Source organism: Bos indicus, chromosome 10 (genome assembly GCF_029378745.1).
Source record: "Bos indicus isolate NIAB-ARS_2022 breed Sahiwal x Tharparkar chromosome 10, NIAB-ARS_B.indTharparkar_mat_pri_1.0, whole genome shotgun sequence".
NCBI classification, from domain to species: domain Eukaryota; kingdom Metazoa; phylum Chordata; class Mammalia; order Artiodactyla; family Bovidae; genus Bos; species Bos indicus.
In genome coordinates this window covers 84,735,931-84,762,674 of record NC_091769.1, presented here as the reverse complement: position 1 = coordinate 84,762,674, position 26,744 = coordinate 84,735,931, and the positions used below count along the sequence as shown (strand labels likewise).

Below are 26,744 nucleotides of genomic sequence, written 5' to 3'. Positions count from 1 at the left end.
GGATGATCTCATGCACAGGTAAAACTGGACTAAGTGTGGGTGAAGTGGGGTATAGACAGGGAAAAGTAACAACAGCTCGCTGAGAACGGTGAGGAAAGTAGGCTGCAGATGGTTTCTAACTCTGTGCTAGAAGACTTACAACATGCAGAATCTGCTTGTGCTAGAAGTTTACCCGGAGAAGGCAATGGCACCCCACTCCAGTACTCACTCTTGCCTGGAAAATCCCATGGACGGAGGAGCCTGGAAGGCTGCAGTCCATGGGGTGGCTGAGGGTTGGACACGACTGAGCGACTTCCCTTTCACTTTTCACTTTCAAGCACTGGAGAAGGAAATGGCAACCCACTCCAGTGTTCTTGCCTGGAGAATCCCAGGGACGGGGGAGCCTGGTGGGCTGCTGTCTATGGGGTCACACAGAGTCGGACACGACTGAAGTGACGCAGCAGCAGCAGAAGTTTACCATTGAAAACCACACAGACGTACAATTGCATTTACTTCCAGTAGAAATGTAAAACTCAGACTGAGGCATATACAAACCATTTTAGGGGGAAAGATAGTTAAATCAAGAAGGTCCCAGGGATTTTCTGTTCAGATTACTAATCTGTATTTCTTCTTTGACATCAGTTGGCTTGGATGGAAGAGGGCCCATTGTAAACCCCATCTTTACTTTGCTAGCAACAAGCATCCCATGTGTTTGTGACATTAATCATGCTGGACGCCAGATTAGGGTGTAGCTTCTTTAAGGTCCCAGCATCTCTAAAAGTGACCGTGGATCTCCATACAAGTCTTCTATTTCCTCAGACCCTGATACATACCATGCTTGCTGTGGAGCTGAATAGCCGTCAATGGAAAGACCGCATTGTGGCCTGCCGGGCTCTCTCCCGGATCGGTGGAAATGTCAGTTTGGTAAGCCTTCTCTTTCTGTTTCCAGGACAGAAGGTCTAAGCAAAACTGGGCTCGGGAGCTTTTCCACTTTTTGCTGCTATCTGGTTTCCCATTCTTACCAAAAAGATCTGTTCCCATATTGCTGCCTCTTAGTCCTAACCCAGAATTATCTTCACATGCCAACATATCGTTCTGTTACTTAAGCCACTGCTTCTCAGCCTGGTGGGAGTCCACAAACTGTAACCTATCTACAATGAAATAAGCAAAGAATAAAAATTTTTAAAGTTTAGAAACTTTTTATAGTAATTTGACATTGCCTTCACATCAAGGTACTTTATAAGTATCTGTCACCATAGTCCCCACTTTCAAAGAGCTGACATTAGCGTGGGAGTAACAAGATCAACATATACAAATGATTCAAGAACAAGAGATAAATGTAATGTACTCTCTTAAAACTCTTCAGAGAGACATTAGTATGGGCTGAACTTAGTAAAGTTCTATGAAGGCGTGTGGGACAGCTGAGCAAGACTTAGAATTAAGGAAAGACTTCCAGGAATGGGAAACCCTGACCATCATCTAGGCTTTCAACTGACCTCCTTCTTGCCATTATTTTAAAATCAACTTCAGCTGTCCAAATGGGCTTTTCCCCTTCTTCCTATATGCCATTATCTTTTCCTTGTAACACTAGGCAACTCCACAATGGCCCAGAACACTGCTGTTTTTAACCCTTGAATTTTGACATGGAAAGCACAAAACTTGACCATTCAGTATAGTCAGTATAATTCTGGACTTCCCTGGTGGCTCAGACTGTAAAGAATCTGCCTGCAGTGCAGGAGACCCAGGTTCTATCCCTGGGTCATTCTAGTCTGGGTTAATTCTGCCTGGACCTTGCTGCTAAAGTCCGGGACCAGCAGCACAGATATCACTTGGGAATTTGCTGGAAATGCAAAAATCTCACCCCGGGTCAATTCAGTCAGAATCTGCATTTAACAATATCTTTTTAACAACATCTGATTCATTTGCACATTCACCTTCTCAGCACTTGTCACTCAGGATGGCCTATTGGAAGTAAAAAGCCATGCAGAGCAAGCAGGGGATGGTGTAAAGATGAGACCATCACATCAGATTGATGGGGTTAAACAACATGTCCATCAGTTCTTTCACTTATTCAGTGAGCCTGCAGTTTCTGACCACATCTTACATGTTAGGCAGGTAGCTAGCACTGGGTATGCAAAGATAACATGTCTTCTCTTGCTAAATGTTACACATAAGCAGCTATAACAGATGTAGCTGTAAAGTATTATGGGGATTTCCTAATGCTTACAGAAGGCAGAGGTGAGTTCTCTGAGGACAGCCTTTTGAGGTCAATCCTAAAAGAATAGGAAAACATCAGGTATCAAGGGTGGAAAGGGAGCTATTTCAAGGAGGGAGAATAGCTTAGGGCACGTTACCTAATCACCAAGTCATTTTTATCCCTTCTGCTTTGAGAGATATACTAACACACAGGGTGGCCAAAGGTCCTAGCTGGTCTAGTACATAGGACTTGCCCAGGAAAATTGGGATGAGGTGGTCACCCTACTAATGTATCACCTTCAAATTTTAAGAGTCTCAAGGGCAGCTGACAATATAGTTTGGTTGGTTTAAAGCATGAGCTTCAAAAATAGGGCTGGGTCTGAGTTCTGGCTCCAGGACTCAACATGTTAACCATGAGTAAGAAATCTAAGCCTCCATTTTGTTACCTGTAAGTGGTAGTATCTGCCATATGGGATTATTTGGGAGGATTAAGTGATGGGTAAAACTGCTTATTAGTACAATGCCAATTACAAAATGGGATTCCCAGGTGGTTCAGTGGTTAAAGAATCCACGTGCCAATGCAGGAGACAAGGATTCAATCCCTGGGTCGGGAAGATCCCCTGAAGGAGGAAATGGCAACCCACGCCAGTATTTTTGCCTGGGAAATCCCCTGGACAGAGGAGCCTGGCAGGCTACAGTCCACAGGGTCGAAAAGATTCGGACACAGCTTGGCGACTGAACATGCAAAACTGATGCGGTGATAAATGGAAGCTAACTATTATACCTGTTTATAGGATATGAAACATAAGTTGATCCAGCTGATGTTGAGTGACTGGAATAAGAAAGTGAGACAAGCAGCTGCCCAAGCTCTGGGGCAAATGAACCTTGGAAAAGAGGTGCATGACACAATCAGGTAATACCTTGTCAATATGGAGAAAGAAACGGCATTTATTGAGCTGCTCAGTATGCTCAGCCTTGTACAAGAGCCACTGCAGATTTTTTTTTTTAAATAAAATAAAAAGTTAACTGTCCCTATAGATACTAAGAATGTGGATAAGGGAGGAACCATTAATTGAATGCCCATTATGTGTTCAGGCACTGTTTTAGATGTCTTGAGAGTTCAAACATATGACATGATTCTGATTATATAAGATACACAAATGCCTAGCAAGGTCAAGTTTCATGAAGGATGGATAAGACTACATAAGCAGAGAGAAGGTAAGACATTCCATACTAGAAGCCAAATACTGAAGTGAACATGACACATGTGAAGGCACGAGAAGAGAACTTGACTGAAGCAAGAGGTGTATGTTTCAAGTTTTCTTTATTCAGTCATTCAACAGGGTTTAGCATCTAGCATACGCTAGGTAATAGGGATTCAAGTAAATAAAACAGTGGAGGTCTCTACCTGGTGAAACAAATTAGTGGGGATAAGGCTAACTAGGAAAGGGTGGGAGTGGATAATGGCGAGTCTACAGAAGCTAGATTTCAGCCTGAGGGCACTGGAGGTAGGAGTAGGGGTAAAGAAAGGAATGGAAAAAGTTTGAGGAGGGAAAATAAAAGCACCTGTGCCTTACAGAATCAAGCTGGGTCAAGGAAATTTCCAGGAGCGTGTGGAAGCCCTCTACCTGATTTGTGGGCTCAAGCTTATGACCGTCAAGCTTCTCCCAAGCTTTCTGAACTGCTTCTCTGATGACTTCATGGCAGTTCGGCGGGCAGCTTGTTTGGCAGCTGGTGCCCTGCAGATCCGTGATAATATGGTGAGTCAAGGAGACATGTACCCTTCTTACCTGATTGACCCAAGAGGACATTACCCTGTGCTTCCCTCATACATAGATCACTCACCATTCTGTAGGGACACAGAATGAGAGATCAGAACAGGAAGGTGAGGAGATATATAGGTCACACCAACAGTTAGGACCACACATAGCTCCAAGCCAGCCTAGACTCACTCTAGAGCACACCCCTGAAGCCTGTTCTCACCTCAGTTAACCAGCTTCTCATGACATGTGTGCTCATAGGCTTTGGGATCAATTCCAGCGGATGGAGTTATAATCTCTAGTTATTAGTGGAAAACCTGACGAAGGTATTCAAAAGAAGCCTATACGGCCAGAGATCTGTGAGCTGCGAAAATCAATCTCTAGACAGGAAAGAACACTGTATGTAAGCTAGTACTTCTGGCTCCAGCTCATTTGTCACTAGATTTGATAGCTCACTTTTCCATTTAAAGCACATTTTAGAGAAGAGCAGACCCTGTCCATTCTGCTTATTCTCTCCACTCAAAACTGCCTTTTATCCATCCTAGGTCCTTGAATGCCTTCTGAATCTGATACAGGGAGATCCCTGCTGGAAAATCAAGGCCTTTGCCATTCGAGGTATTATGGCAGTGGCTCCAACTCCTCTACCTCTAATACCTTTCCATGTTTTATATAGAGGATCCCCAGAATCTCTTTAGGAAGAGGGTAGAGGGGAAGGGAGGGGATGATCACAGCTTCTCAGAAGAAATTAAAAATCATTTCCTTCAATTTTTAGTTAAGGATCCCGAGTCTAGGTCTATGTCAAGAGGACTGACAACAGTTAGGTATGAGTTCCAAGGAGGTATCCACTACTGGATATACTTGCTTTCTGTAGAGGTGTCAACCATAGGACTCCGTGAAAGTCAGACCAGATTTAAGACTGCTGCAAACCTAAAATCCTGCCCTCAAATTTCCTGGAGCTTCTTTTTACGGATCTTTGACATTGCTTCTGACAGTCTGGCAGGTCCCTATGAGGATCAGCGCTGGGTAGAACCATGAAGTGTAACTATACCTTCTTTTCCCCTTACTTGACTAGGCTGGTCTTCTGAGTTATCCATCCCATATCTCATCCCTAGGTAAATACGTTAGTGTATTCTCACATCCTAATGGACAAGGATTGAAATATCCCCCTCCTGGGAATTCTCTAGAGAATTCCTAAAATACTGATTGTCATCTAAAAGGGAAGATATCCACTGGAGAAGTGATAGGCTACCCACTCCAGTATTCTTGGGCTTCCTTTGTGGCTCAGCTGGTAAAGAATCCATCTGCAATGTGGGAGACCTGGGTTTGATCCCTGGGTTGGGAAGATACCCTGGAGAAGGGAAAGGCTACCCACTCCAATATTCTGGTCTGGAGAATTCCATGGACTGTATAGTCCATGGGGTTGCAAAGAGTCAGATACGACTGAGCGACTTTCACCACTTTTCAAAGACAATATACTTAGTTTAGTTTTTGTAATATTTAATTTAGCAAGTGGTTGCCTATTCTTTCTTAGTATTTACTAGTAAGGCCACTTCTGGATGCTAGGACACAGCCAACGCAGTCTTAAGTGACAGTGGGACATGCCCTCTAATCTCTGCAGCTTTGGGGCAAATTGGCTGCGTGAGTCCCCAGCTGACAGACCTCCTGCTCTGGGCTGTCCACTATGAAGAATCCCCAGGTGTACGACTAGAGGCTTGCCGGAGCATTCTAGCCCTCAAACTTCAAGGAGACCGGGTCAGGGACACCTTCCTCGACGTGCTGCTCCTAGAGAACCATGAGGCTGTTCTGAAGTAAGCACTAACCTCTGGTTCTTGCCAAGACCTCTTGTACTGCCAATTCTTCCAACCTTGTTAACAGACTGTGTCCCTGACTCTTCAGGCTGCTTAACAGCTGTAAAAACCACAGGCTTACCTGTGCCATTCATCTACTATCCACGTAGGCAACAGAAAAACAGGACTAGATTGAAAGTGAAGCTCAGGTAGTTTACGTATTTGTTCAGCATTCCAGGTGGTTTTTTAATTCAATTAACATTTCTCAAGTGCCTACTTAGTGATGACAGGCTTTGGAGTCCATAAGAGCAGGATTTGAACCCCAGCTCACACATGTGCTAGCTATGTGAGCCTGGGTAAGTTAATTCTCCGAGCCCATTTTTTCATGTATCAGATGCAAACGGTAGTCTACCATATGGGTATGTGGTGGTGATTAAGGAGATAACATGTTAGTACCTGTCATAAAGGTGTTCAATAAACATTATCTATTAGTACCTTCAAATATGTCATCTCAAAAACTACAGAACACCCCTACAAGCTAAGCATCATACCAGTTTTGCAAATAAAGCTCAGCAAAACTGCACAGTTGAGATTGGAACTTGAGATTGGAATTCTTGTCCGATTCCAAGGGCTGTATTTTCCACCTCCATGCTTTCAAGGAAAGGAAGATTTAATCTAAGAAGTTCTTCTTACCTTTCAGAGAAATTCACCATGCAATGAAGATACTCAACTTAGAAAATGAAGGAAACCAAGAAATGCTTCAGGAGATCAGGAACAGGGTAGATAAGTATAAGCTATGTTTTCAAGAAAAAATTCAGGGTTCTCAAGAGTTCCTCCCTGGTGGCTCAGTGATAAAGAATCTGCCTGCCAAAGCAGGAGATGCAGGTTCCATCTCTGGGTAGGAGAGATTCCCTGAAGAAGGAAATGGCAACCCACTCCAGTATTCTTGCCTGAGAAAGTCCATGGGCTGAGGAACCTGGCAGTCCATGGGGTCGCAAAAGAATCAATACAACTTAGCGACTCAACAAGAGTTTCTCAGACTCCCTTCCCCAAGCATGTAGATACATTTTCAATATTTCTAATTGTAGAAATATTTTCTACAATCTCAGAGAAAACAGTATCACTTGAAGATACAAAACACATCTGTGCAAGACAGGATTATAAAATCCTAATAATAAAACTACAAACAGCAGAACCTATTAGTCCCATCAAGTTGCTGTTTCTGAAATACTGTTTCCTTCCTTCCCGTGTTCTCCCCACTATTCTCTAAACCCAAGTTCCTTCTTTTTTGCAGATGGGTATAAAGAAGGAATGAGGGATTGGAGGTGGCCCCCTAGATTTTCTTTTTCCTTCTAAATTTCTCTTAATTCCTAATCTGGGCTCTTTCCCCAAAGGAACACTAGCTAAACAGGTGGTTCTAATTTTTCAAAGCTGCTGGCAGAGATGAGTAGAGGGGAAAAATACTTTTAAAAAGGCAAAAGATTCTTTCTAAATATAATTCACAAAACCAATTTCACATCAGGCATTTCTTAGCAGATTCATCATGCCCAAAAGCTAAATTTTTCATTTACAGGTGGTTTTTTCATTAACGGGTGTAAAAATGTCCAACCAACGTCACAAGAGAACAATGTTCTCAGGCATTTTATGTACCACCTAATATTAATAAGCATGATGCAATATGTTACTTCATTAACACTTTTTGATGATCTGCAGCCTGATAGTTTTTTTTAATCATCATCTGTTCTGTTTCAGATTCAAACACTAAGCCAAAAGGAACTGTTGATACAGAAAGTATTCAAGATTGAGGCAGCCGTAAAAAAAGTGAAGGAGGAAGCAAAACGTGTTTATGTGCAACCCAAAGAAGGGCAAAAACCACTGAAGCTCCATACTTTTCTCCAAGAAATTTTTCAGGGTAGGTTTTCTAGGAATGAGTCCTATGCCTTGATTCCCTTAACAAGCCTTTTTCAGGACTGGATGTCTGGGGACTTAGTTGTGAGCCCTGTAGGATGAGAGCCAGGAAAGGATACTTCTCTTTCTTCTTGGCCACCATCTCAGTCTGTTATCTTTTCCTTGCCCCTTGGGTTTTGATTTTGCTATCTGGTCCCTTTACGAAAATGAATGATGTAGCTCTAACTGAACCAATTTGAAAGTGAGGTCAAAAAAAAGGACACCTTAGAAAAACAAAAAAACTGCTGTATGTCTGGCTAAGCACTCCGAAAAAGCCTTGAAGCTTAACCTTGAATAGGCTGAGATGTACTCTCATGTACATCTAGGCTTTTGCAACTTAAAAAAAGACTTCATCAAGTTCTCAACTTTATATAACTGAAACTTAGCACTCATGGCAAAATGATCTTAAAAGTCCCAGATACAACCTAAATGATGAGGTGGAAACATCAAGCTGTACCAAAACATAAAATCAAGTGCGCCCAGGCATAGCAGCAGCAGCCTCAGGTCATCCAGCCAGCTAGCTGCCCACCAGCCACCACCCCAAACCCAGGTTTTCTGGTTCCAAGTCCAGTGCTCCCTCTGGTACACCAGGCTCTCTTCCACCAACAATGAGAATATTCATTTGCCAGATTTGGGGAAGTTTCTTTCAACTACCAGAAAAAAATAAGAGTGGAAAGTAACTTGGACACCAGCATTCCCTCAGGGCCAGCCTGCTACAAGTTGGCTGACTGTGGCCTCTGACAGCGCAGCTAGTAACATGTTGCCTATTTTAGGAGCAGCGCCAGCCCCTGATGCAAGCAAGCACTGAGGAAAAACATAATACCCTTTAAAAAACATAATATACTTATAATTTTTCTAATAGGATTGTGCTGTTTGGGGTTCAAGGAGCATGATTAAAATGAATCAATTACCCCCAGGGTTGCAAAATTGGCCCCAATCCTACATCCACCCCAAGTTACCTTGTGCCTCAGCCACTGCAGTTTTCCCCTATCTACCCTCCTTCCTCCCACATTTCTTCAGACCATGCCACACAATAATTTAGCCTCAGAAAAGGAAAACTCTCTGGCACTTTAATAATTTTTCTAACATTCACACAAACTCACAGTAACAAACAGGAAACTGACCCCAACCCTCCCCCCAAACTGATGAAAGAGAACTCAAATGAAGGATGCACATTCCAGGTAAAAACTTCTGATGTCTCAAGCAGAGTAACACAGCAAATGCCACACAGTACTCTGAAGCCTGAGGGTGATGATGAAGTTGGTCTCTCAAATGATCAGGAATCAAGTTACTCCTGCAGAAAAGGCTCCTTTTCCATCTCCAACTCCTGCTTTTACTTCTGTGCCTAGGTGAGGTGTCTCCTAGAAGATTGTCTGACTTCTGTGACACTGAGGCAGTCATAAAGGTAAATATAAACACACTGATGGGTATCAAGTAAGAAAATGAGTTTTCTCCCTCAAAAGGTGGTGGGAGAGAATCATTACTGTCTTATTTCTGGCATTTAGTGATTAAGTAGTTCAGGTTAGAGGCATCTTGGTGAGCAGCAGCCCCTTATCATATAACATGGTTGCCAAGGAAAGCTGGTCCTCCACAGTGTCACAGGGCAAGTCCCCTACTCTCACAAACTCTGGGTAGGAGCGAAGCAAGAGTTCCATGGCATCAGCTTGCTGGGGGTATATCTCCAAGCACTTAGGCTCCTCCAGGTGATAAACTCGGGAGTTCTCCACTGTGTAATAAAGAAACAAATGGCCCCCCTCACCCACCAGCCGAGCTATACCATCCTGAAGCATGTGCACTTCAGTTTCTGTTGTCAACTGGGCTCCCACGTTTACAGGTTCTCCAGCCTCCCAGCGAATTGGGAGCCCGTAAACGCTTAGTGCCCTCTCCCTGTCAGTCAACACAGGGGGCAGAGAATCGTGGATGAAGTCTTTGGCTCGCTGGTCAGCCACAGCATCAACTGGGGCAAAGTGTCCCAAGCGGGCAACCAGGACCCGCACCTTCTCCATGAAAGCGGTTCTTCGCGGATCCTTAGAATCCGAATGCTGGGCCCCCATGTAATCCATAAAGTCTCGGGGCAGCCCCCTACGAAACTCCACATTTTCCTCCATTGCGGCCTGCACTGCCAGGGGCAGTACAGCCTCCAGGAAGTCGCCCCAAGTATTACGCTGGAATGTGGACAAGGTCAAGTGCAGAGAGTGCACCCCATCCTGGCATTCGGCTTGGTGAATGAAGCCTCGGGGGAAATAGAGCAAATCTCCAGGTTCCAGCACCGTCTGCAGCACCGGCTCTCCGAGGTCGTCCTGGCTGAAGTTGGGGCTGGACGTCAGGGCCAGTTCCTCGGTCGGCACCCGCGGTCTGTAGACCCGCCAGAGTTTCCTACCTTCCAGCTGCAGCACGAAAGCCTCGATGTCGTCGTAGTGGGGGGCAAAGCCCTGCGAGTTGGGGGGCGTAAGGTAAACGTTGGAGCCTGCCATGCTTCCGAACTGCTCCTGGAGTACGGCCAAAAACTGCCACACGGTGGTGGAGAAAGCCTGCGGGCAGAGGAGGCGCAGGGAGCAGCCGGCCCGGTACAAGGACCACGCGGCGGCGGGCAGGGCGCGGCCGGGCGGGTTCAAGGTCTCGCGCCGCCCATTGATGTAGCGCGCGGCGTCCAGGTGCTGTCCGAATTGCACCTCCTCGTTGCGCAGTATGGAGTCGAGGACGGCGGTAGAGAAAAGACCCTGGTAGTAGCTGTGGTCCTGCCGCCGCACCAGCACTGCCTCGCGCTCCCACAGGCGCCGGTAGAAATGGTCCGGAGGCATGGGCGAGATGAGCCACTCGAAGAGGCGCGCCGCCCGTCGCCGGCTGCTAGGGATGTGATTCAGCTCGGCCAAGATGCGCTGCAGCGGGGAGTCCCAGGGCAGCTCCTCGCCCGTGCTTTCCCCCTGCGGCCCCGAAAGCATGGCAGGAGCCACGGACGGTGGTACGGCCGCCAAGTGCTGGGTAGAGCACAGCAGGGCCGAGGTCTCCACCAGGCGCGCGGGCAGCGCCGACGCCTCCACCAGGCGCGCTGGCGGGGTGTGCGCTTCCACCAAGCGTGCCGCCGGGGTGTGCGCCTCCACCAGGGCGCGGGGAGTCTGCAGGGAGCGGGACGCAGGCGAAGCCTCCAGCAGCTCCACGGGCCCGAGCTGGCCGTGCGGCTCCCGCCCGGTCGCATCCGAGAGGGCCGCCGCCCCTCCCGCCAGCGGGTCCCCGGGTTCACCGACCGTGGACTCCACCCTCGAGTCCTCCGAGTCCTCGCTCTGCAGGGTCTGGGCCCTGAGCGCGGCCATTCGGGACGAGACACTTCTCCTCAGCTGCCGTCGGATCTTCCTGGGCCTCAGGGGCAGGGCCAGGACCGACCCGCTGTGTGGCTGTTGCTGGCGCCGGCGCCTCAACCGCCCGCGTCTCAGCAGCCCGGCGCTAGCCCGGAGCCCGTCCATGGTCCGACCCTCCCGCTGGCACAGCGGGAGACGGCCGGAAGCTGGCTCACGCACTCGGCGGCCGCAGTGTACTCTGGGAAGGGGGCGGGCCTCCAGCTGCCTTCGGGTTGTCCACGGCCACCATTCTTCTTCGGCGCTTCCCGCTTCCCCAGTTAGAAAACGTTAATTAAATGCTCGGGTTCCCTTAGAGCCGCGGAGTCTCTGCCAAAGTAACATGGGTTCCATATTTAGTGGGAAATTTAAAAATCAAGTTGTCAGGGACTCCAGGAAAAAGTTGAGACTTAACTCTTCTTTCCTTCCTGCGTCTGCAGATTGCGGTGTTCACAGGGTTATCCCCGTTTCCGAAAAACACGTTGCCCAGCAGCTTTGCATGAGAAAGCTGACAATTCTTGGTTTAAAGGAATGCACTCAGGCAGAGTTCTAAGTTCAAACTTCTGGTCCATCTGGTCCTCTTTACAGATATTGATTGAAGCCCTAAATTCCGCCGCCTAACTTCCCTTTGTCCTCTCTCCATTACAAATTTTCAGTCATAGCCCTCTCTCCCTGAAAAAAAAAAAAAAAAAAATCCATGGACTTTTCTACTTGTATTTCTTTTTTAATATAACAAATGTTTACTGACTACCTACTAAGTGACAGACATCGCGACAACATGGGGTAACAATCACGAGGAAAACAATGAAACATTATCACCTGCCCTCTTGGGACTTACATTTCCGAGGACACAATCAACATGCGAGATAATGCACAATCCTTTTTCTACCCTTCATCTTTGCGAGTTTGATCCAGCTCAAACTTCAAGGTCATCAAGGCTACTTCTTAATTAAACTGAATGGAATGTTTTCTGACTTAATTCCATATTCAGTAAACATGCTGACTTTACCTGCCCAGGGCTTCTCTGGTGGCTCAGCTGGTAAAGAATTGGCCTGCAATGTGGGAGACCTGGGTTTGATCCCTGGATTGGGAAGATACCCTGGAGAAGGGAACAGCTACCCACTCCAGTATTCTGGCCTGGAGAATTCCATGGACTGTATAGCCCATGAGGTCACAGAGAGTCAGACAAGACTGAGTGATGATCATTGTCATTGTTACCTGCCCAACCCCCCAACCCCCCACTGTCCTGGTCTGTGTGGCAGGTTGGAAAAGAATTTCCAGACATGAGGCAGTAGAGGAGAATAAAGTTTGTTAGAGGGGGACAAGCTGTTAGAACAGTGGGCCAGCTTAAGGGAGAGCCGAACAAACTTTTATGGCCTCAAGACAGAAAATTCCTACTGGAATGGTGGCATTAGGTGATTGGTTAGGATGCTCTAGGGTGGATAGTAGGATGAGTATTTTACATAATACGAAGTCTGGGAACTGGCCAGTTTTGATCCAAAAGCTCATGGCAACAGTTGCTATGGGGCTTGGTCAGGTTCAGAGATTTTTATCCTGTGAACTTTGTACAGGGCTCCACACCTCTGACCTTGGTGTTGGGCTCCACATCCACCCTAGTAGGAAGACACAGAATTTCCTTTGAATGACCATTCTTTGTCTTACACTCAGTTGCTATGGATCAGGTGGGGCTCCACTTGGGCTCCAGAAGTGCTGCAGAGTACAGTGAATGCTCCAAACTGTGGAAGGCCTGGAACATCACTGGAATCCAGTATCCTAAGGCCACAATGATTGGCTTGTGCTTAACCACGTGACCCAAATTTCTCCATTCCAAGTGAATCAAAGGAGCTTTGCTCTACAGACAGGCTGCCAGAGATTCTGGAGTCCACGCGCAGAGGTGAGCAATATCATTATTTTTGGTGGCAGTTGAACATCCATCCAAGAAAATTCCTGTGTCCCCAGACTGCTGTGGGAGACCAACTTTTGAGTTCTGCGTTTTCGCTCCAAGCTACCCCTGGTGTTTAAGAAGAACTGCACGCTGCACCTTGGGCCGGGGTCTCTCATCAATCACCTGCCCTCAGCCCAGCTCTCTTGGGTGGGAGGGGTGGAGAGGGGGCAAAACTGAGATTCATGAAGAGAATCGGGGCTATTCTTGTATTCTTGATATCTGCCCTTCCCACCCTCTCTGGAATTCTGTTTTATTAGCTTCAACTTCTCTGTACAGAATCTTCAATCGCACCTCCTCTGAACCTTAAATCAACTTCTTAAATTTGGGCCTCTCATTTTGTTGGGGCCAGTGTGAGGAAAGCAGGAGAGACTCCATCTTGAAGCCTGTTATCCGTCTTAAAGACAGGATGTGAACTGGGCCTGAACCCTGCCCAAGAGTGAGGAAAACATTGCTAGTGAAAACCAGGTATCCTGGAGACTACCCTCCCTACAGACGACAAACAGAGATTGTAGTTGAAGTTGGGCTGCCCCTGTTAGATTAACCACGGAGACATCCCCCCTTGATGTATAATCATTGTCAGCCAGTTCAGTCAGTTCAGTCGCTCAGTCGTGTCTGACTCTTTGTGACCTCATGGACTGCAGCACGCCAGGCTTCCCTGTCCATCACCAACTCCCAGAGTTCACTCAGACTCACGTGCATTGAGTTTACACCCTTGCAAGCAGTTATGAACATGTTGGACTTACATCACGTTACTCTCTCAGATCTCAGTAATCTCATCTGTAAAGTGGGAATAGTCATTGAATATACTTCTTCATAGTGTTGTTGTGAGGATAAAATAATGGATGCAAGGCACTTAGTGCAGGATCTGGTAAAGGTTACACACTTTAAAAATTATAGCTATAATTTATTATTATGAAGCAAAGCCATGGACGATGGCTTTGGTGCCTCTGGCCCAGTTCGGAGGAACTAGGAGTGCAGGAGGCAGAGAAGTACTTTAGTTGGGCAGGATGACAGCATGAAATGGGCAGATTATTCATGCACATGCCCTGTAGAAGTTTAAGTGTGTCAATGAGACCGTATCAAACAAGGCCATTGTGTGAGCTATCGCTCTGCAGTTACCTGGCCAAGAGCCAAAGGCCAAAGTAAGGGTTGAAACCAACTGATGTTCTCCTGGAAAGTCTTGTGCCCTAATCTAGGGCTGCAGTGTCTGGAGGAAGGGCCAGCAGAGGGGGAGCCCTCTTCCTAATTGACAAACAGGCTGTGTGTGCTCGCCAGACCCTGATAACAAGATTCTCTGGGGAAATACTGCAATGGGCAAGTTAAGGCTGTCACTGGGAGCTTTGTTTTTTCAAAGAGAGCAGTTTTCAAAATAAAGTGGACGCATCCTATAGTGAACTGGGGGGATGACCTATGCTTCTTGGCTGGCAAAGCTGGGGAATACTGTGCTTAGCTGGAGGAGGGCCGTAGATTTGTCTTTACCACATCCTGTACAAGTATCTTCTACTCTAAGTCTTTCCTGTGACCTCATCCACTTCTTTTTTCAACATTTTTGTGATTTCCTCAAATAAAGAATGTTGTTTCTATCTGTCTTCTAAGTTTCCCTTGGGACTGGGAGGCACCTTCTAGGGACTGGCTTACCTTTAATTTCATCTTTTTCCAATGGATCTACTTAGTTCAACAAAAGTAGCTATTAGTAACCATTTTCTAGGACTTCCCTGGTGGTCCGGCAGTGGAGAGTCCATTCTTCCAATGCAGGGGATGCAGGTTTGACCCCAGATTGGAGAACTATGGTTCCACATGTCACAGGCATGGCCAAAAATTTTTTAGAAAACAAAAACAATTTCTAGAAATATAATTTACTGACATGGAATAACTTCTCAATATACCATTGAATAAGGAAAAAGAAACAGACAAAATAAGTGATACAGTAGGTTCCCATTCAGGAATGTGTGTGTGTGTGCCGGGGACCAGCCCCGGCTGATCCAGGGTATTCGAAGGAGAGACGGCGTAGGCGAAGATCAGGAAACAATTGCTTAATTAAACGTTAATTAAGGATATAAAGAGTAATAGAATGAGGATAGCTCAGTAAAACTCAGTGAAGAAAAGAGGCTGAAATAAGGATAGCTCAGTGAGGAAATTCAGTGGAGAAAAGAGGCTAAATAATTCAGCCAGAAGGTAAGAGAAAGAACGACATGGTGAGACCAAGTTTCGGTGAACAAGGCCCGCACTTTATTTTCCAAAGTAGTTTTTATACCTTAAGTTATGCATAGAGGATAATGGGGGAAGGGGTAGAGTCTTGCAGCAAACCAGGCTTTCTTCCTGCAAACTTATCATATGCAAAAGCTTAGGTGATTTGCATCATCTTCTGGCCCGGAGGCCTGTTAACATTTTAAGACCTTTTCTTCAGAAAACTTATTTTTCTCTAAAGGTGATTGGTCAGGAGCCACCCTCCAAAAGCATTAGATAAAGTTGCATTCCTACAGCGCAAATGTGTGGTGGGCTATAACAAGAAAAAGAATTAACTCAAGGGTCCCAGGTTACAAACATTAAAGCTACTACTTACACCAATTATATTAATCAATACACTGCCAGGGACACAGCAGGCAAGGGATATGGAAACTTAGCAGCAAACATTGGCCCAACAAGTGAAAATCCCTTCACCAATACAATTTCTAATCAATCTTTTAGCTACTCAAAAGAATCTGTGTTTAGACAGTTTAGAACATCTCCTGCCTCTCACAGTTGGGAGGCTCTGAACAATCACATGTGGCCGGAAAAACCTATTCAGGCAGGCTAGAGGATTTCCAAAGGAGTTTGTAGGTTAAACACTGTCACACCCAGGAATTATTAACTGGAGCTGTAAGCTAACTTTTTTCAGAGAGGTAGTGGGGGACAGCCCCCCGTAAAGTCAGAGGTGTAGGTGAAAGCACAAAGCAGAAAGTAGGCAGACTCTGGTTTTGGGGGTAGATTGCTCTAGAATTTCCAGGGGGACTCCTGAAGCTCGATCCCGCCTTTGCGTATGCCGAGCCTCCTTCCTCATGACCTTTGTCATGGGCGGAGTTCCTCACGCTGGCTACCGGCAGTGATAGAATTCCAGTTGAGCTATTCCAGATCCTGAAAAGTGCTGCACTCAATATGCAATATGCACTCAATATGCAATATGCCGGCTCCCGGCATGTGTGTGTGTGTGTGTGTGCACACGCATGTGTGTGGTGTGTATGTGTATTTCTATCTATACATCTGCCCATATATACATACTAGTGAAAAAAGTTTGGGAGTCCTTATGCCACAATATTTAACAGTGATTGCCTTTGGATCGTGGGATTTCAGGTGATGTTTACTTTCTTCTTTTTTGTTTATTTGCATGGTCTGGGTTTTCTACATTGTAAATATCATTTATACAATTAAAAATATAGTGTTTTTTAAGCAACAAACTTCACTTCCTCTAATTCTTTCATTTTTCCTGATCTCTAATCATTGTTTGCCTTGCTCTTGTTTTCTTGAATTACCTTTATTAATTAAAGAAATTTGATACTGAGATTATAAATATTAATAATTGTTCATCAGAAAAGCTGCTGTAGAAAAGAGGTTGGATAGAGCCTATCCTATATTTAAAGCTACATAGAATGATTTGAAGCCTCTCAGAAAAGTTATCTCCTCCACCACAACCCATTGTTACTTTTTCCTTTGGATTCAGTTCAGTTCAGTTCAGTTCAGTTGCTCAGTCGTGCCCGACTCTTTGATACCTCATGGACCACAGCACGCCAGGCTTCCCTGTCTATCACCAACTCCCAGAGTTCACTCAAACTCACATCCATCGAGTCGGTGATGCCATCCAACTATCTCATCCTCTGTCGTCCCATTCTCCTCCTGCCCTCAATCTTTCCTAGCATCAGGGTCTTTTCAAATGAGTCAGTTCTTCGCATCAGGTGGCCAGAGTATTGGAGTTTCAGCTTCAGGATCAGTCCTTCCAGTGAACACCCAGGACTGATCTCCTTCAGGATTGACTGCTTTGATCCACTTGCAGTCCAAGGGACTGTCAAGACTCTTCTCCAAAACCACAGTTCAAAAGCATCTTCTGCACTCAGGTCCAACTCTTTATGGTCCAACTTCTTATGGTCCAACTCTCACATCCATACATGACTATTGGAAAAACCATAGCCTTGACTAGATAGACCTTTGTTGACAAAGTAATGTCTCTGCTTCTGAATATGCTATCTAGGTTGGTCATAACTTTCCTTCCAAGGAGTAAGCGTCTTTTAATTTCATGGCTTCAGTCACCATCTGCAGTGATTTTGGAGCCCAGAAAAATAAAGTCAGACACTGTTTCCACTGTTTCCCCATCTATTTGCCATGAAGTGATGGGACCAGAAGCCGTGATCTTAGTTTCCTGAATGTTGAGCTTTAAGCCAACTTTTTCACTCTCCTCTTTCACTTTCATCAAGAGGCTCTTTAGTTCTTCACTTTCTGCCATAAGAGTGGTGTCATCTGCATATCTGACATTATTGATATTTCTCCCAGCAATCTTGATTCCAGCTTGTGCTTCCTCCAGCCCAGCATTTCTCATGATGTACTCTGCATAGAAGTTAAATAAGCAGGGTGACAATATATAGCCTTGACATACTCCTTTTCCTATTTGGAACCAGTCTGTTGTTCCATGTCCAGTTCTAAATGTTGTTATTAGTCATTGCCTTTTTCATTAATTCTTCCCCCCTCCCCACATTGGGAAGATATATTAGATTGCCAGGGCTGCCATAACAAAGTACCACAGACTGGCTGACTTGAACAACAGAAATTTACTTTCTCACAATTCTAGAGGCTGGAAGTCTGAGATCAAGGTTTTGATGGGACTGGTTTCTGGGTCCTCTCTCCTTGGCTTGTGGATGATTGGCTTCTCCCAATCTTCATATGGTCTTTCCTCTGGACAAGACTGTGATCAAATTTCTTCTTTTTATAAGAGCATCAGTCATATTGGATTAGGGTCCATTCTTAAAACCTCACTTTAACTTCATAACCTCTGTAAAGAACTTGTCTCCAAATATAGTCACATTCTGAGTTACTGGTTAGGATTAATGAATGAAGTAACAATGAATGAATTAACACATGAATTTTAAGAGACACATTTTAGCCCATGACAGAGGGGTGATATATACTAAATCACAAATTCCTTGAAGAACTTTTCCTTTTTGAAGGAAGGATAACATGATAAGTTATTGAAAAGGGGATAGGGAGAAAAAGAAATTTAAGGAACATAAAAGAAAACAAATGTCCAGGTAGTGGTTTTCAGCCCAAGATGATTTTGTACCTGCCCCCCGCCACCTCCTTCCCAGGGGACATTTGACAATATCAAGAGACATTTTTGTTTGTCACAACAGGGGAGATATTACTGGCATCTAATGCATAGAGGCCAGAGATGCTGCTAAACATTCTACAGTGTGTGATACAGCGCCACAACAAAAGGTTCTCCAGACCCAGACCTAAATGTACCAAATATACCTAAATATACCAAAAGATGCTTGCTTCTTGGAAGAAAAGCTATGACCAACCTACACAGCATATTAAAAAGCAGAGATATTACTTTGCCGACCAAGGTCCATCCAGTCAAAGCTATGGTTTTTCCAGTAGTCATGTATGGATGTGAGAGTTGGACTATAACGAAAGCTGAGCACCAAAGAATTGATGCTTTTGAACTGTGGTGTTGGAGAAGACTCTTGAGAGTCCCTTGGACTGCAAGGGGATCAAAGCAGTCAATCCTAAAGGAAATCAGTCCTGAATATTTATTGGAAGGAAGGACTGATGCTGAAGCTGGAACTTCAGTACTTTGGCCACTTGATGCAAAGGGCTGACTCATTGAAAAAGACCCTGATGCTGGGAAAGATTGAAGGCAGGATGAGAAGGGGATGACAGAGGATGAGATGGTTGGATGGCATCACTGACTCAATGGACATGAGGTTGAGTAAGCTGCAGGAGTTGGTGATGGACAAGGAAGCCTGGTGTGCTGCAGTCCATGGGGTTGCAAAGAGTCAGACACGACTGAGCAACTGAAGTGAACTGAAATGTACCAAGGTTGAGAAACTCTAGGATAAACTTTTGGATGACTTCATCAATATAAAATTTGAATATCTTTGATCCAGTAATATTAATACTACTTCCAAGAATCTATCCAGCGGAAATATCTACCCATGTGTACAAACATATAGATAGATAGATAGATACTTATGCTCATTGTTTATCAGTTCAAAATTGAAAATGGCTCAAATGTACTAAAGATCAAGAATTCTTGTTAAAAATTATTACTAGGAAAGATGTTGAAAATATATTGTAATTGAAAAATCAAATTGCAGAACAATATGTATGTTGTCCCTTTTTGTTGTTAAAATTGCAACCCATGTACAGTTATATATTGTTTCTTTAAAACTACATGTGTTATATATGTGTCTGTGTGCACAGTTGAATACCTGAAGTCAGAGGTTGTCTCTGGCGAATGGCGTTATTGGCAATAGAAGGACTTTCATGCTTAAATTTATACATTTCTGAATTACTTGGCTTAAAGTCTCAAGGATATAGGACTTTGCTTTGGCAAATGTGAGACAGACTCCAGGCTAACTTTGAGAATATTGACTCTTACTAATTTGGATCACTGTTTTACCAAATTACTGTAAATCAGGGAGCAACGTATTGTAATAATCCTTAAACCAAATCTGGCAGAACTCCTGTGGACTAAGAATGATTTTTATATTTTTAAATGGCTGATTGAAAAAAATCAAAAGAAAAGGAATATTTTGTCGTGTAAAATTTATACAAAACTCAAATTTCAGTGCCAACACATAAACTTGTATTGGAAGTTTGTATTGTACTCGTTCATTGCAGACTCCCTAGGGCTACTTTCATGCTACAACAGCAGAGTGGAGTAGGCTATCTCACAGTCAAAGCATAAAATATATACTATTTGGCCCGTCACAGAAAAGGTCTGCAAAGTCCTGCAGTACAATATGTAAGATGCTGTCTAGGATGTTGAACTTCCAGCTCTTTTGCTACAGTCCCACTAAAAGAATTGTGAAAAACTATGTCACCTCTTCACCTTCTTTCATCGACATCAGAAATGTTTTCAAGGACTTCTGTGGTGGTTCAGTGGTAGAGAATCCACCTGACAACACAGGAGACACAGGCTCCATCCCTGATCCAGAAAGACCCCACCAGCCACAGAGCAGCTCGGCCCCTGTGCCCCAGCCATTGAGCTTGTGCTCTAGAGCCTGGAAGCTGCAACATGAGAAGCCTACTCACTGCAACCAGAGAGTAGAGAAAGCCCATGCACAGCAACAGACGCAGCACAGCCAAAAATAAATAATGCATAAAATGCATAAAAATGTTTTTAAGTTTAAGTAGATACAAAGAGTCTAATTTCTAATATCTACATATTCTGGCATTATATATTGATATTTTAATGAATTGTTATATCACTTCAAAAATGCATCCAACTAAATCTCTAACAGTTTGGTACCTACCATCCATCCCCTGGAGAAGGAAATGACAACCCACTCCAGTATTCTTGCCTGGAGCATCCCATGGACGGCGAAGCCTGGCGGGCTACAGACCATGGGGTTGCAAAAGTCAGAAATGACTTAAGCAACTTAGCACACATATATCATCCATGTTAAAAACTGTAAAATAAGCTCTTCTTTGAAATAGAAAATTTAATCTTTTTTTAAACTTACATTCTATTTTTAAATGAGTTCCACACAGAATTTTATTCTAATATAGTCTATATTTATGCTTGAAAATATTTTTTATCATCATCACACTATCTGTAACAAAAATATGTATTTAAATTGAGGTTACAATTATAGTCTCTTACCATAGTCTGGGTTTCTTCCTGGGACTCCCTGACCTCCTAAATGATTTTTTTTTTAATTTGTATTCATTGAGATTCATTCTTTTGCTGTAAAGTTCTATAGCTTTTAACAAATGCATAATGCCTTGTATTCACCATTTCAAGACTAGTTTCTGTTCAGTTCAGTTCAGTCACTCAGTCGTGTCCAACTCTTTGCGACCCCATGAACTGCAGCATACCAGGCCTCCCTGTCCATCACCAACTCCCAGAATCCACCCAAACCCATGTCCATTGAGTCAGTGATGCCATCCAACCATCTTATCCTCTGTCATCCCCTTCTCCTCCTGCCCTCAATCTTTCCCAGCATCAGGGTCTTGTCAAATGAGTCAGCTCTTCAGATCAGGTGGCTAAAGTATTGGAGTTTCAGCTTCAACATCAGTCCTTCCAATGAACACCCAAGACTGATCTCCTTTAGGATGGACTGGTTGGATCTCCTTGCAGTCCAAGGGACTCTCAAGACTCTTCTCCAACACCACCGTTCAAAACCATCAATTCTTTTGTGCTCAGCTTTCTTTATAGTCCAACTCACATCCATACATGACTACTGGAAAAACCATAGCCTTGACTAGATGGACCTTTGTTGACAAAGTAATGTCTCTGCTTTTGAATATGCATCTAGGTTGGTCATAACTTTCCTTCCAAGGAGTAAGCGTCTTTTAATTTCATGGCTGCAATCACCATCTGCAGTGATTTTGGAGCCCCCCAAAATAAAGTCAGACACTGTTTCCCCATCTATTTGCCATGAAGTGATGGGACCGGAAGCCATGATCTTAGTTTCCTGAATGTTGAGCTTTAAGCCAACTTTTTCACTCTCCTCTTTCACTTTCATCAAGAGGCTCTTTAGTTTTTCACTTTCTGCCATAAGGGTGGTGTCTCTGCATATCTGAGGTCATTGATATTTCTCCTGGCAATCTTGATTCCAGCTTGTGCTTCCTCCAGCCCAGCATTTCTCATGATGTACTCTGCATAGAAGTTAAATAAGCAGGGTGACAATATACAGCCTTGACGTACTCCTTTTCCTATTTGGAACCAGTCTGTTGTTCCATGTCCTGTTCTAACTATTCCTTCCTGACTTGTATACAGGTTTCTCAAGAGGCAGGTCAGGTGGTCTGGTGTTCCCATCTCTTTCAGAATTTTCCACAGTTTATTGTGATCCACACAGTCAAAGGCTTTGGCATAGTCAATAAAGCGGAAATAAATGTTTTTCTGCAACTCTCTTGCTTTTTCGATGATCCAGCGGATTGGCAATTTGATCTCTGGTTCCTCTGCCTTTTCTAAAACCAGCTTGAACATCTGGAAGTTCACAGTTCATGTATTGCTGAAGCCTGGCTTGGAGAATTTTAAGCGTCACTTTACTAGCGTGTGAGTTGAGTGCAATTGTGTGGTAGTTGGAGCATTCTTTGGCATTGCCTTTCTTTGGGATTGGAATGAAAACTGACCTTTTCCAGTCCTGTGGCCACTGCTGAGAATAGTTTAACCACCCTAAAATCTTCTTTGCTTCCTCTTTTCTATCCTCTCTTCCCTCAAACACCCAAAGATCAATGATCTTTTTATTATCTCTGTTGTTTTGCCTTTTCCAGAATGTCATATAATTAAAATCATACATTAGTAGCCTTTTCAGGCTAACTTCTTTCACTCAGCAATATATATTCAAGATTACCCATACTTTTTTGTGGCTTGAGAGCTTCTTTCTTGTCTGTGAATTGTATTTCATCATATGGTGTACCACTGTTAGTTTTTCCATTCACCTATTGAAGGTTGGTTCTAGTTTTTAGTGATTCATAGTGATTATGAATAAAGCTGCTACAAACATTCATGTGCAGGTAAAACTTACTTTTTATCATGATTTCAGTTTTATTTTTTAAAATATTTATTTGTCTGCTTTGAGTCTTAGTTGCAGCATGTGGCGTGTGGGATCTAGTCCCCTGACCAGGAATTAAACCCGGACCCCATCATTGGGAATGTAGTCTCTTAGCCTCTGGACCACCATGAAAGTCCCATCATTTTTCATTTCAAGTATAATATTCAAAAAATATAATAAAAATGATTGACAGAAATACATCTTGAAAGTCAAAATTAAAATGATATAGCCCATCATAATATATTATTCAAATTTTTAAGTAATAAAAAACAAGATAATAAATAATTTGTTGGTTCTTACTACTTAAATAGCAAAAATATAATATAATATGTAGCTGAAATTATAAGTTATTTGTTAAGTAAGAAAAATTATACAAGGCCCAGTGTTCTTTCTGCAAATATGTAAATAGGCATATATAAAACTCTGGGGTTAAACTTTTGAGATTAATTAGAGAATATTTAAGTATATAAAAACCAGAAACAATCTCATTAAATTCATTAGACATCATAACAAAATTGTTCCTATTTATTTAATGAAACAGGAAGATACATGCATACACAAAGGCAAATTCACTGTTTGTAGTACCAATATAGGTTTGTTCCCTGCAAATACACAATTCTGATGTGTACTATTTTACTTGATTCCTATTACAAAAGAAAAACATATGGTGCATTTATTGATAATGCAGTTTTCCTGCATCATCATATTCTGGTTTAAAAAAAAAAAACAGGAAAACTTCAAAGAATGTAAAATTTTCAAATTCAAAACGGTCTTTTTGTCAAGGTAGGTGATAGAATATATTTTATTTAACAATTTGTTAGCTTAATTGATAGCATATATATATTTAGACATTTAGTAAGTGGGATTCCATTTATACTTTGATCCTAAGAATACATTTAGGAATGAGATAGATATCACTCTTTTTGTTCCATAGAGTAATACAGAAACTTAGGTTGATATTAGAACAGCCTAGACTCCTGGGAATGCTTTAACCTAAGTACAAACTTAACCCTGATCATCACTACAATGGTTTATAAAATGAAAAGAGAGCAGTGCTGTGTCCCCAGGTGCTGTTCACTCTGATTGAATCTATCTCAGCACATCTGAAGAATAAAGCTCTTTAATTGTTGCTACTATAGTTCCCATAGCTGCTGCTACTTCTGTGTAACAGTAAAGATAAAGAAAACCCAGTCTCTCCCCAAAGATCACCATGTGAAGGTCCAAGCCTTGGGTGGGCAATTCAGACATATTTTCCCCATTAGGCTGCTAACTGGGATCAAGAGTCAGGTCCCGGGGTCCAGCCCCAGTTGGATCCAGGGATTCCCTCGGGAGGACGGCGTTGTCCATTAAAAGGATAGATGAAAGACACAGAGGCTTGACCTGACTGGTTTACGTGGGAAACTAATAAAGTTCGTGACACCGAACTTGCTCTGACTACGGAGGCCACAGGCGCTCTCTCGAATAGCTGAAGGTGCCCCACCTTAGGCAGCTTCTCGAGTGGGTCTTAGAAGCCCAGGCAAATAAGTAGTCTCAGAGAGCCCCCTCGCGCCAATCATTCATCCTGAAGGAAGAACAGAGAAGAAAAGGAGAGAAAAGGAAACAAGAAAGAACGACACAGGGAGACCAAGCCTGATGAGCAAGGCCCACAACTTTATTTTCCAAAGTAGTTTTTATACCTTAAGTTGTGCATAGAGGATAATAGGGGGGTAGAGTCATGCAAGGTCAGCAGTCCCTGACCCTTATCGAAGCCAGGCTTTCTTTCTGCAAACTTATCATATGCAAAGGCTTTAGGTGATTTACATCATCTTCTGGCCAGGAGGCCTGTTAACATTTTATGAGCCTTTCTTCAGAAAACTTATTTTTCTCTAAAGGTGATTATTCTAAAGTCAGGCGCCACCCTCCGAAAGCATTAGATAAAGTTGCATTCCTAAGGGCAAAAGTGTGGTGGGCTCTAACAAGAAAAGAATTAACTCAAGGGTCCAAGGTTACAAACATTAAAGCTACTACTTACATTTCTATATACCAACTATATTAATCAATACACTCCCAGGGACACAGTAGGTAAGGGATATGGAGACTTGGCAGCAAGCATTAGCTCAACAAAGAAATCCTCTACTAGTTCTATTCTAACAATTTTAACTCTCTGAGAAGCTCTGCATTAGAATATCTTAAGCTTCCCGTGGTTGGGAGGCTGTGAACAATCACATGCGTAGCTGCAGGAGTCGGAACAAACCTGCCAGCCAAGCTAGAAAGTCATCAGAGGGGTTTGAATTGAAACACTCCTATTATGCCCAGGAGACTTATTAACTAGAGCTCTAAGTTGATTTTCTTCAGAGAAAGGTGGTCGGGGATAGCCCCCCGTTAATGTCAGAAGAGTTGGTGAAAGTTGTGAAATAGTAAAACAGATTTTGGTTTGGGGGTAGATGCTCGGGCAGGTCCAGGGGGCCTCTCGAGTCCTGATTCGCCTTTGCCTTCAGGGCCTCTCCGCATGACTTTTGTCATGGGTGGGAACGCCCGTGCTGGCTCCTGGCAGTCAGGTCTTGAACTCATAGATTCAATTCTCTTATTTATGATGGTGGTTCATAGAGCTATGGCTGAAGAGGCTTTGTCTTTCGATCTACGTGTCATGTGAGGACCACATTTGGGCTATGTGTTCACGTGTTAATATTTCTCTGCAGCCTGTGAGGCCCTGCGCACCAAGTCCCTGGTCACAGAGTCCAGTCCTGGGCCTAAACACAAGAAGCAGAGGTCGCTCATCACTTGTCAAAGATCTACGCACTGCCCGGGAAAAAAGGATTGCGATGGGACCATTTGGATATGATGACCAAGATCTCTAGCTAAGTGAAAACTCAGAAGTTTTTCCCAGGGCTTTTTCCCCTTGAAATAAAGGTAATTATTTCTAGGATGAGCCCTTCTCTTGCTCCAAGACACAGGCAGCAGTGGAGTTAGTCACATTCTTTTCTTTACCTGATGTTGTATAATCTCTTTGTCATTATGTTTATAAAGAAAAATCTATTTAATGTTGACCTGGTTTTTTTTTTTTTTTTTTTTGACCTGGCTTTTTAATTTGCACCATATACACAGAGGGTTCAAGAAAACTGACATCACGCTAGATGACAGTGCATATTTTTCCATAACCCAGGAAAGTCATATACTAAATGTAGGTCAGAACTCCACATTTTACTAGAACAGAAATATTCAAAGACCCAGAATCTTTTGCAAGGTATACAAAGAGCCTTTTGAAACCCAAACTAGAATCCCATTAGTCTGGGAAAGAAAGTCATAGGTGATGTTTTCTATCCACAAGTCTAGTCTTATTCTAAAGCAAGCTCTTTAACTGCAGCGCACAAGGCAATGAGCAAATCAGGTCACAGGACTTTCCTAAGAAAACAGAGTCAGTACAGTATTTCCCACCTTGTATTGTGTGTATGGGTGTGAACACTTTTAGATTCCTGTGAAGCATTGCTGCACTTTCACAAGGCTGATCAGCAATTCTTACGAGCCTCAGAGTAGTTAATGCTTAAAAGATTTAGATATCATGGGAGAGTTACAAACTATATCTGTATCCTAAGCTGGGATCCTCTAAGAGCACACAATACCCCTAAACTTGCCATGGAAGAGGAAAGATCCAGAATTCACAGTAGTGTGAATCCAGCTTTCTTTCCAAAATATTGATTGCTATTTATACCCTAAATAGCTTTGGAACATTCAGTGATTATTGTAAAATAAAGGCAATATGAATCTCACTCTGTTTTTCTTCTGATCAGATCCTCCCTTCTGGTGCACTATTATGATCAGAAATATGAAAAGCAATAATTTCCACTATGAATTCCTAGCAGCTATGGAACATGGAGGGAAAAAAGAACCTTGGGGAATATCAGTTAAGTATGAAAAAGAAAATCTTCCCTTTTCCTGTTTCATGTAACCCATTTTTATTTGTTAATTTACACACTTCATCCCAGTGAAACACTAATCCATTAAGTACCACCACATATATCAAAGTCATTTCCACATCTATCAAATCTGAAGATTCTAAGATCTGGCTT

The 26,744-nt window shown here is 43.4% G+C and overlaps 2 protein-coding genes across 7 annotated transcripts in view; one reads left to right on the top strand and one right to left on the bottom strand.

Moving 5' to 3' along the window:
* Window positions 1–25,724, top strand: part of HEATR4 (HEAT repeat containing 4) — a 48,161-nt gene extending 22,437 nt beyond the window's left edge. For 2 of the 6 annotated variants that reach the window (XM_070797837.1, XM_019969190.2), the window contains exons 9-17: window positions 799–903; window positions 2,970–3,088; window positions 3,755–3,935; window positions 4,481–4,550; window positions 5,554–5,743; window positions 6,423–6,501; window positions 7,475–7,634; window positions 9,019–9,074; window positions 25,377–25,724. In XM_070797837.1, the coding sequence (XP_070653938.1) occupies window positions 799–903; window positions 2,970–3,088; window positions 3,755–3,935; window positions 4,481–4,550; window positions 5,554–5,743; window positions 6,423–6,501; window positions 7,475–7,634; window positions 9,019–9,074; window positions 25,377–25,535 (1,119 nt within the window). In that variant the 3' untranslated portion in view covers window positions 25,536–25,724. Of the gene's footprint in view, window positions 1–798; window positions 904–2,969; window positions 3,089–3,754; window positions 3,936–4,480; window positions 4,551–5,553; window positions 5,744–6,422; window positions 6,502–7,474; window positions 7,635–9,018; window positions 9,075–12,669; window positions 16,320–25,376 lie in introns of those variants that run through there. The other 4 variants (XR_011568995.1, XM_070797838.1, XR_011568996.1 and 1 more) reach the window with 4 other exon arrangements.
* RIOX1 (ribosomal oxygenase 1) lies at window positions 8,719–11,254 on the bottom strand. Its single transcript, XM_019969192.2, has one exon. It carries the CDS (start codon window positions 11,128–11,130, stop codon window positions 9,187–9,189), a length of 1,944 nt encoding a protein of 647 aa, XP_019824751.2. The 5' UTR covers window positions 11,131–11,254; the 3' UTR covers window positions 8,719–9,186.
* Window positions 25,725–26,744: the final 1,020 nt, after the last annotated feature.